General features: G+C 43.5%; 2 protein-coding genes across 2 annotated transcripts; one reads left to right on the top strand and one right to left on the bottom strand.

Annotated features, from left to right (window-relative positions):
• Positions 1–2,032: 2,032 nt before the first annotated feature.
• Positions 2,033–7,776, top strand: rag1 (recombination activating 1). The gene is made up of 3 exons (XM_038705015.1): positions 2,033–2,367; positions 2,456–3,588; positions 4,452–7,776. The coding sequence occupies exons 1-3, from the start codon at positions 2,033–2,035 to the stop codon at positions 6,197–6,199; spliced, it is 3,216 nt and encodes a 1,071-aa protein (XP_038560943.1). The 3' UTR covers positions 6,200–7,776.
• A 600-nt stretch (positions 7,777–8,376) lies between these two features.
• Positions 8,377–10,409, bottom strand: rag2 (recombination activating gene 2). The gene has a single exon (XM_038705154.1). It carries the CDS (start codon positions 10,400–10,402, stop codon positions 8,804–8,806), a length of 1,599 nt encoding a protein of 532 aa, XP_038561082.1. The 5' UTR covers positions 10,403–10,409; the 3' UTR covers positions 8,377–8,803.
• Positions 10,410–10,662: the final 253 nt, after the last annotated feature.

Raw genomic sequence — 10,662 nt, forward strand, 5'->3', positions numbered from 1 at the left:
TCCAGCTACTGCAAAAATACAGGACATTTTCAATAATTCTGTTTTAAATGTGTTTTTAACAGTTTTGGACACAGTGTGTTAGCATTTGAAAAATGTGCTGCATATACATAGTGTTTTGCAGGTGGTGAAGTAGTAATGAGAAAATAGTTCATGGATTTTGGAGAAAGTGGTCATTGAATGCATTTTGAGTGAAAGCAATGAAAAATTATTCACAATTTGGTCCGCATAGAACTATTTTTCGCTGACTGTGTGAAGTGTTTTGACAATGTGACTTCAGTTTTGACCAATACAGGTTAGCAATTGAAAAGACTGTAACAATTGCAATTGCACTGACTTGTAATCAACTCTTATATTCATCCATGTTTGTTTTTTTTATGTATAAATATATTGTTTATGTTTAAAAATGTGATCTTAGGCAAATTCTCAATTTGTTATGTCCATATTGTTGTGTAAAGCATTTATTCTATGATCTGTTGTGTCTCTGTTCTAGTAGCCTTTTCATAAGTTTAACAGTATCTCTCTTTCTGTCAGAGAGAGGCCACCTGGATGAGGTGAGCTTGCAGATGGATATGAGAAAGGGGAGATAAAGGTGGCATCAAAGTGTTTCCAGCTGAGGATCAGTGTGATGTGGTAGAATGATGCTTGCTTGGGGTATTCTGTTGGATTCTGTAAGTACACATTTGCAACTGTGCTTTGGGGTTGACCTTGTTTTTTTGTTGTTTGTTTTTTCACATCAGCTGCATGTATCAGGTGGCAGGAGTTGACTGTTGGGATCCCATCAAGGGAAGAGTATAAATACAACACACAAGGAGAGAGACAGGAGCAATCCAACTGTATGGAGCCACAAATCCTGGCAACAGATGCTTCAAGTTGTGATAGACTCAAACATATACAGTATATGTAGTGTTGAGGGCCCGACTCTAGGGCTTCCCTTGTGCTCCCATGCGGAGAGGACCCCCAGGGGAGCTGATGCCAGCTGAGACTGAAAAACAAGGTAAGAGCCCAGCTGACACACATGCACACAGGCTCAGCTGTTTGTCTCAAAGGAGAGTTCAGCATGTGAAGTACACTGAGAGCCCGAATATGATGGAAACTGCCAGATTCAAGCCTCCCAGGGAGAAAGCGTAGTGAGAACACTGAAAGATGGATAGACGGAAGATGCTAGAGCGTGTGCACTATAGGCGTACAATGGTAAGATTGTTTGACTGCTTTATTGTCTTATCTGGTAATGGAGCCTAGATAGTTTGGGAGGAGATGAAATAATGTCTGTCAGTGCAGCAGTATCATTGATCTTACCTGTGTCATATCATAAGAGCACTTGGCTGTTGAAATATGACTCCTAAATTTAACAATGTTGTGTTTGGAATAACTCTTTATGATCTTTATTCAATATGATGGTTTCTTGTTTTCTTTTCCCTACAGTTTGGTCAATATCTATGCATGATGAAATAAGTTTCCTACGTCTATGATTTTCCCCCTGCATTTAAAATGCCAGGCAGAGGCTCCCAGGACTCCAGTTCTCTTTCCAGCCAAGAAAATGACTAATATAAATGATTGGCAGCCTTGCAGGGATAAGGTTGCCCATTTAGCAAACTCGCTGTGTCAAAGAAAAAAAAATCCACAATGGCTCCCTGAGCGATGGGATTGGAGATGAGAGAAATGAAGATTTTGGTGCTGTATCGATCCCCCAGTGCTTGTCTCATGCATTTTACACAAGATCTAAATGCCACTTATGGTATAATACAGCACTCTAGGTCAGGGCTCACTACTCTCTGTTCAGTGGGATTTCAGGGTACTTGGTGTATAAATTCAACAGGAATCAAGTAAAGCTGTAAGATTGTGTCATGGGCTCAACTCTGAGAAGGCACTGGGGATATCTGAGCATTTGATCCTTCAAATGTTTTCTCTGTATCCATTAATGAGCCTCTCACAGACCCCTGAAATTATGTTCATACTTTTGTGAAACATCAAACTAAGCTCCCCCACCCCGTCCTCTCCTCTCCTCTCCAGGGTGTGAGGTCTAAGACGCATCATGGCGGAGGAGAGCCTGGAGACAGATGGCCCCAGATCCTCCATGCCGGCTGAGCTCCACCATCCCCACTCTAAGTACTCTCAGTGGAAGTTTAAACTGTTTAGGGTGAAGTCCATGGAGAAGGCCCCCCTGCCCAGTGAGACACAGCCTGAAAAAGGAGCCCTGTTAGGGATCTCAGTTACTGAAGCTCCAAATATAGAGTTAGATAATGGTGTGGCTCCAGGGAGCGTTATGAAATTGTGCTTAGGAGGAAAAAGCAAGGAAAATGTGGAGGGCCCGGGCCGGAGGGTAGATATGAAGCTTCAGGAAATGGACACTCACATGAACCACCTCAGGTGATCAAATGTCACAATACTATATAAACTACACCATATCATGTGCATATGCATAAGAATTTGACAACATTGTTTTTTCTCTATGAAGGTGCTTGTGCCGTCTCTGTGGAATGGTCCTGAGAAAAGTCAAAGGGCCAGTGCACAATGTTCATGAGGATCTGGATGAGTCAAGCAAAGGTGCCCTGCGTAAAATGGGCTGCAAGGTTACAAGCTGGCCAGAGGTCATCCTCAAAGTCTTCAAAGTGGACGTGACAGAGGACACAGAATCTGTCCACCCTCTTTCTTTCTGCCATCGCTGCTGGATGGCTGCCATACGAGGAGGGGGCGTCTGCAGCTTCTCCAGAACAAGAGTCCCTGAGTGGAAACCCCACTCTTCCCTCTGCCACCTTTGCTACCCCAGGAAAACTTCATTCCAGCGGACTGGGAGGAAGAGGCGGAAAGCCATCCCCAGAGCCCAGAGCTTGGCAAAAAGGACCCGGTGGGACCATGGCGGCAGCATTGCTGTTGGTGAGAGAAGGGCTCTCAGACCATTTGGAGACCGTCATCATACTCCAGTGCTCAGGGGCTGGAGGAAACCCATCACCCAGAGAGAGCAATGGGTGAGGAATATCACCCACTGCCAGAAAGACCACCTGAGTACCAAGCTGATCTCTGAGAAGCTCCCTGTAGACTTCCTCTTTTCTTTCACCTGCCTGGTGTGTGACCACCTGCTCTCTGATCCAGTTCAGTCCGCCTGTGGGCACCTCTTCTGCCGCAGCTGTATTATAAAATATACCCACGTTCTGGGACCTCACTGTCCGGCCTGCAACTTGCCCTGTGCCCCTGATGATCTCACCCTACCAGCCAAAGCCTTCTTATCAGCCCTACTTTCGCTGCCCCTGCTCTGCCCCAGAAGTGGATGTGGCAAGCAGGTAACGCTAGACTCATTTAAAGCTCATTGTCTGGGCCATGAGTTGGATGAAAAGGATGCAAATGAGCACTCATCAGAACTTGACATTTACCTGCTAACCAATAAAGGTGGAAGACCCCGTCAGCACTTGCTATCGCTAACCCGTCGTGCCCAGAAGCATCGGCTGAGGGATCTGAAGAACCAGGTGAAGGTGTTTGCAGACAAAGAGGAAGGTGGCGACCTGAAGTCTGTGTGTCTGACGCTGTTTCTGCTTGCACTGAGATCTGGGAATGAACACCGGCAGGCTGATGAACTAGAGGCCTTGATGCAAGGTAAGAAGCTATTATAAGACATTTTGTTCAATCAACATAACCCCCTTTAGCCAAAAAAGGACACAAACAAATGAAAAGTATGATAGTGTTTGCGCATTTATATTTTTGCATATCTCTGAGGAATAGTCATCTCATAAATAACAATGAGCTGAAAAAGTTCACTATTGAGGAGAGAGAATAAAGTTTTATGTGATTTTGATTGAAAAGCAGTTCATCATTGTCCATCTCTGTTTAGTGAACCACTGCCGCTGTTACACAGCAAACCCCTCTCTGATACCCCCCTACTCTCACGCTCTGTCTGCTTGTCTGTCAGTCTCAGAGTCTCACACTCCCTTTAATGCACAATAACAACTCTTGTGACGGAGCTGTTAGAATCAAAACAACATCAGCAGCTCTTGTATCTGCAAATTACACAGACAGCACCATCCTCCTCTCTGGGGAATAGAAGCCAGCTGGTGTCTGTTTTCATCTGCAGCCAATACATCACTTTTGCCAGCTTCACTGATTCACCCTCTGTACCCTTATAACATTTGGAAATTAGGAAATATTGGATTTTGTAATCATGGGCTTGTGGGCTTTTGACAATGATACATTCACATTTGGATGTTAATTTTGCAATTCTCTCTCTCTCTCTCTCTCTCTCTCTCTCTCTCACAGTATAAATGACTCTAAATGCAGGCTATCCAATGAATGTTAGATACTGCAGTTCTTTTCAAAGCACAAGAAATGGGCTTCCACAGTTTGGTGTTGAAAGATTCTCTCAATGTCTCACTTCTTTATTCTTGCCTGACTTTTTTTAAACTTGCCTCTTTTTGTCTCTCTCTAAAGCACTCTCTCTTTTCGTTTTCTCTCTCTCTCTGCAGGCAGAGGCTTTGGGTTGCATCCTGCTGTGTGCTTGGCCATCCGGGTCAACACTTTCCTGAGCTGCAGTCAGTATCACAAGATGTACCGGACTGTCAAAGCCACCAGTGGCCGCCAGATCTTTCAGCCCCTGCACACCCTGCGAGCTGCAGAGAAGGAGCTTCTCCCAGGCTTTCACCAGTTTGAATGGCAGCCAGCTCTTAAGAATGTGTCTACATCGTGCAATGTTGGCATTATTAATGGGCTCTCAGGATGGGCTTCCTCGGTGGATGATGCTCCAGCTGACACTATCACTCGGCGGTTTCGCTATGATGTGGCACTGGTGTCAGCATTAAAGGATCTGGAGGAGGACATCATGGAGGGGCTGAGAGAGAGTGGGATGGAAGACAGTGCTTGCACTTCAGGCTTCAATGTCATGATCAAGGAATCTTGTGATGGCATGGGTGATGTCAGCGAGAAGCACGGTGGAGGACCAGTTGTTCCTGAGAAGGCGGTACGTTACTCTTTCACTATTATGTGTGTCTCTGTCCTGGCAGACGATGAGAAAGAAGAGGTTACCATCTTCACCGAGCCAAAGCCAAACTCAGAACTGTCCTGTAAGCCCCTTTGTCTGACATTTGTGGATGAGTCCGACCATGAGACACTTACAGCTGTCCTGAGCCCTATAGTTGCAGAACGTAAGGCAATGAAAGAGAGCAGGCTCATCCTGTCCATGGGCGGACTACCACGCTCCTTCCGCTTCCACTTCAGAGCCACTGGATACGATGAGAAGATGGTGCGTGAGATGGAGGGCCTCGAGGCCTCAGGGTCCACCTATATCTGCACTCTTTGTGACTCCAGTCGGGCAGAGGCCTCTCAAAACATGGTGCTACACTCTGTCACTCGCAGTCATGAAGAGAACCTTGAACGCTATGAAATATGGAGAACCAACCCCTTTTCTGAGTCTGCAGATGAGCTGCGAGACAGAGTCAAAGGTGTCTCTGCCAAGCCCTTCATGGAGACCCAGCCCACACTGGATGCATTACACTGTGACATTGGAAATGCCACTGAGTTTTACAAAATCTTCCAGGACGAGATCGGTGAGGTATACAAAAAGGTCAACCCCAGCCGGGAGGAACGGCGGAGCTGGAGGGCAGCCCTAGATAAACAGCTGAGGAAGAAGATGAAGCTGAAACCGGTGATGAGGATGAATGGGAACTATGCTCGCAGGCTAATGACCCAGGAGGCTGTGGAGGTGGTGTGTGAGCTGGTGCCCTCAGAGGAGAGGAGGGAGGCCCTGAGGGAGCTTATGAGGCTCTACCTCCAGATGAAGCCTGTGTGGCGTGCCACCTGCCCAGCCAAAGAGTGCCCTGACCAGCTGTGCCGCTACAGCTTTAACTCCCAGAGCTTTGCCGACCTCCTCTCCTCTACCTTCAAATACAGGTACAATGGAAAGATAACCAATTACTTGCACAAGACCCTGGCCCATGTGCCTGAAATCATAGAGAGAGATGGATCCATAGGAGCCTGGGCTAGCGAGGGGAATGAGTCAGCAAACAAACTGTTCAGGCGTTTCCGCAAGATGAATGCACGCCAGTCAAAGGCCTTTGAACTAGAGGATGTGTTGAAACATCACTGGCTGTATACCTCCAAGTACTTGCAGAAGTTTATGGAAGCTCACAAAGACTCTGCCAAAGCTCTGCAAGCTACCATCGACCCGATAGAGAACCAGGATGATGAAGACATGTCTTTGGAAATCAATGATTTTTGATTTTTCTTTTACTGTGAACCTTAAGTATTACCATTTTATTGATTTCAAGATAGTTCTATAATGTTTAATTGTCTCTATCGGTAATATGATTTACTTAATTTACTTTCTATAAACATTGACCGATATTTAGAATAACAGAAATGGAAACAGATAAAAAAAATTTCTACAACTTTTCCTATTTTGGTGTGATTAAAGTATCTTTGTTTCACAAAATACCTTTTCATTCGCACACATGCTAATTTCCAAAATGTAATGGAAAATGTGTTCTAAATGTGTTTTACTTGTTTTGAGTACTTGCCTTGCTTTGTTAGCTGTGTAGCTAATAATACAAAGATGGGACAGCGGAGGAACATAGAAGTAACACACAGGTTTCTTTTCTCTTGCTCTAAGCTGGAAAGTTCTTTCTTTTATCTCCACCGTCTGTGAAAAATTGCGCAGTTTATTGTATTGCAAGGATATGACACATTTATGAATTTATACAGAGAGGATATTTATGGAAACGGATTAAAGTGCTGTAAGTCATGGAGGGAAATTGTGTTAAAAAGACCACATTTGTGGCCACTGTATTAATATATCATTTGAGCTGGAGCAAAATGCAATCACAGAGACCCAAATGTTCTTTGTTTCATGAGTGCCCTCTGAAAAAGATTACTTTAGTGCTTTATCTTGGGATCCCTTAGGGGCAGAATAGATGCTAGGTCACTTTGAACCAATTTTTATCTCTTTTAGTTTTTGCACAGTGGAGGATAGATGATACTTATTCGAATTCTTCACATAAAGTAAAGCATATACTGACCTTTTTGTTGATATCATAAAAATCCAGTATGGTCCATTACGGAGCTTAATACCCCATGGACTCTCCAACAGGCAGAGATTTTTCTTAAGTGCTGTATATAACCTGGCTCTTTTTCTCTGCTGATATTTCTTCATTCACACGGTTGACAGAGGAGAGGGATGGGCAGGAGCTAGAAAGACCTGATTTGTTGGCAACTTTATTTGTTAGATTGATTGATATATATTTTCTTTCTCTGCCTGTCACAATTTTGAATTGTGACAGGCAATTTGGTTTTCTTATTTGATTGAGTGTTTGATTTTATTTTACTGTCACAAGTTTAACCATGTGACAGCTGTGGAATATTCACATTTCATTCAATTTGTCACAGCTCTACAATAACATCATGTTTTAGAGTGCATTATATTGCAACTTGTCTCATATTAGTTTTTTTTTGCCATAATGAATTGCATTTCCAAAGTAGTGGATGATGTATTTCCTCATTTTGTGTTTCCATATTACACTAAATATCATGTAAACTGTTTACTGCGGTTGCAGAAGACTTCAAGTAGTGATTCATATTGCATAGTAGTACAGTACTAATACAGTATTGCACTTCCACTACTCATTTACATTATTTATTTGTTCTTAAATGCTGTACAGTATTCAGATATCTGCTGTATATTTCACTGAAGCAGACAACTTAACATTCTTTTGATGTGTTATCTTCATAGAAGAGGAAGTGTGTACATTTTTTGTCCTTGTTTCCTTCAAAGAATAAATAAAGTCAAAATCTTGATCTTGATCCTTTGTCGGTTTATTTTATTATTTAGTTTTTATTTTGTGTTTTAATATTGCATTAACAGCACAGAATTCATGCACATTTGGTCCTGGAAGACAGCACTCATAACTGCTTATTTTTACTGTGGTCCGGGAAAACAAAACAACAAGAAACTGTTACACAGCTAATGAAAAAGTAGAAACACTGCAGAGAGATATGCTAAAAAATTTATAAAATAATACAGATTTACTGTCACATTTAAAGATTGTGAAAGCCCTTTAAACTATAAAGACAATTAGGTTTAGGTTGTTCATGTAGGTTGATTGATTGTTATTATTTAAATTAAATTAATTATTTAACTGAACACAGATTTGTATATTAGATACTACTAATAAATTATGATACATTTTATTGTAAATGTAGGTATATTTGGCTCTGGAAGCCAAGAAGTGTTAATGTATAGTGTTATTTTCACAGGTGTTCTTATTGAAATGTAAAATAACTGCAAACTAGAAACTGACAATCTGTGAAAAATATTAGAAATAAACAGGTAGAATGACTGAGAATTTGTGGCTGTTTATTGTTTATTTCATTGAGTACAGATAAGCATGTCAGATATTTCATTTCATTCAATAATCATCATCTTAATAGTAGAAAGAATTGTAAAAAGAATGCAGCTCTATTTGGCCATGGAAGAAAATGTTAGGATGTAAAACCTGTTATACTTAATGGAATGCAAAATTTAAATTGCCTGTTATACAGATTATACAAACACAAATTAGAAACACTGTAGACGAACTTGCTAAAATAGTACTTATTTTTTGAAAAACAATGTGAGATTCTAATGGAAATACACAGCTGTTAGATACAACATATCAGGTTGCAATTTTACAGTTTATTCTCTTTACAGTATTTTCCACATTGAGTACGGATCAGTATGTTATGTATTTTTCCTCTATCATTTATTCTCTAAATATGAACAAGAAATGTTCTCAGTCTACATAGCGTTTTTAACAGTGACCATCTACATGCGTCATAATCAAAACTGAATTCAGTCAAAAAGCCTTCTGAAAAAGCTTTTTTTTGCGGGGGACATCCTGATTGTAGGAGGAGTTTTCCTGTCCTTAACTTTCATGGGGGTGCGCTTCAGAGGCATGACCTGTCGGGGTGGTGTCATCTCCTGGTAAGGCAGGCCTCCGTGGTCCAGGCAGAAGTACTTTTTGTTGCCCTCAGAGAGCCTGAGCAGAAGGGTCTCAGACAGCTCCATGCACTGAGCATGGACCCAGTGTCCCCCCTCCCCTCTGGAGCAGAAGATCATGGCTGGCCGGTGGAGCTCAGTAGAGTAGTATGGCTCCCACGTGTTGGGGTCTACCTGACAGCCCAGGCTGCATTTGATCCAGTAGCCTGTTTGTGATTCGTCCTCCTCATCTTCCTCATTGTAAGTATCCCCTTCTCCATCACTGTCCTCCAGCTCGTGTGGCTCACGCCCGAAGTAGAGCTCCTCAGAATCTTCAAGAGGAGTGGAGTCGTCGTAATCTGTTGACTCCTGGCTGCAGCCCTGTGTTCCTGCTTCCTCTTTGCCTTCTCCCTCTGTCTGGAAGCTCACCTGATAAAAATAATGCATATCTGGTTGGCATGGCCTTCCTTCCGTGGGTACACCAAGCAGGACCTTTCCCTCCCCGTCACTGCCGCCAAACCAAGTGCGACTATGGATGATATCTGGGGTCCACTTAGGTGGTTCCAAGGGCTCAAAGTGAATCCCTTTCTCATCCAGAATCACAGTTCTGCACTCCATCCTCTTCTGAGAGTCTGCCTGATACCCACCTAAGATGATATATTTGTGAGTGGGACCTGTACGGGTGATTATGGCACTAGAGATGGATATCCCAGTGTCTAGAGCTTCACAAGAAAGCAAGGGGCTGCCCTGCAGGAGCTCAACACGCAGGCGAAAGAGTCGAGGGGGACGAGAGTCAGAGGTGAGTGAATGTCCCCCGAGGAAGTAGACACAGTCTTCTCTGGCCAGGGCCAGATGGAAAGACTGTCCATCGCTGAGCTCAGGTAAAGTGTGAGCAGAAGAGCAACCAAACTCCAAGTCAAACAGGAACACCTGAGGAGGACAGTCCACAACGCTGTTCCAGCTCTCTGTGGTCCGCTCTCCTGCGGGCATGTAGGATCTACCCCCAAACAAAACACAAGCTGTCTTCCCATGGCTTTGAACCATGCTCATTGTGTGGCCGTATCTGGCCCCCGGCACTTCTCCCACCAGTTCCCTCTCTTTGCAGCTCAAGGTCAGTTTACGATTGCAGCCACGGCTATCCGTGGTCAGCAGGTACAGGCTCGATGAGATCTCATTATTTGGGGTGCGGCCGCCATGGATGAGATAACTCTCTGGAAGCCCGTCATAGGGGTCGAGGCGGCAAACAGCTGGACAACGTAACGGAGGAAGGTAGCATGAGTCACTGGAGAAGGAAATGGGCCTCAACTTCATCTCGCCACATTTCAACCGAACCCCAAATACACCTGTTGGACATGAACGCTTGGGCCACCCTTTCTGGCCAAACAGGAGAACTTCACCATCCAGCTGTAGCAGGGAGCAGCCAGGCTGCAGAAGGCCTGCACAGTTCACTGGAGTTAATGGTTGCAGTGTCATTTTCCAGCAGGTGCCTGTGTCAAAACAGCACACAAACACAATATGTCAGTCAGCTGTTTATTGTTTTCAGTCAGGGGTTTTAAATTTTGACTTCCTGTTTATTATAGTAACACCTGGACGACCATAATCCACGTAATCAGAATATGCTATACAGACCTCCCCAAAAAATTAATAAATAAGGGCATACAATCTTTTAGCCTTTCTGCAAGACAATATCTCTTTTGAAATTTATGAAAGATGGCACACACAATGACTACCAG

This window comes from Micropterus salmoides, unplaced genomic scaffold, assembly GCF_014851395.1.
Source record: "Micropterus salmoides isolate LMB-PRFRI ecotype aquatic unplaced genomic scaffold, ASM1485139v1 Ms_hic_scaffold_8, whole genome shotgun sequence".
Classification (NCBI taxonomy): domain Eukaryota; kingdom Metazoa; phylum Chordata; class Actinopteri; order Centrarchiformes; family Centrarchidae; genus Micropterus; species Micropterus salmoides.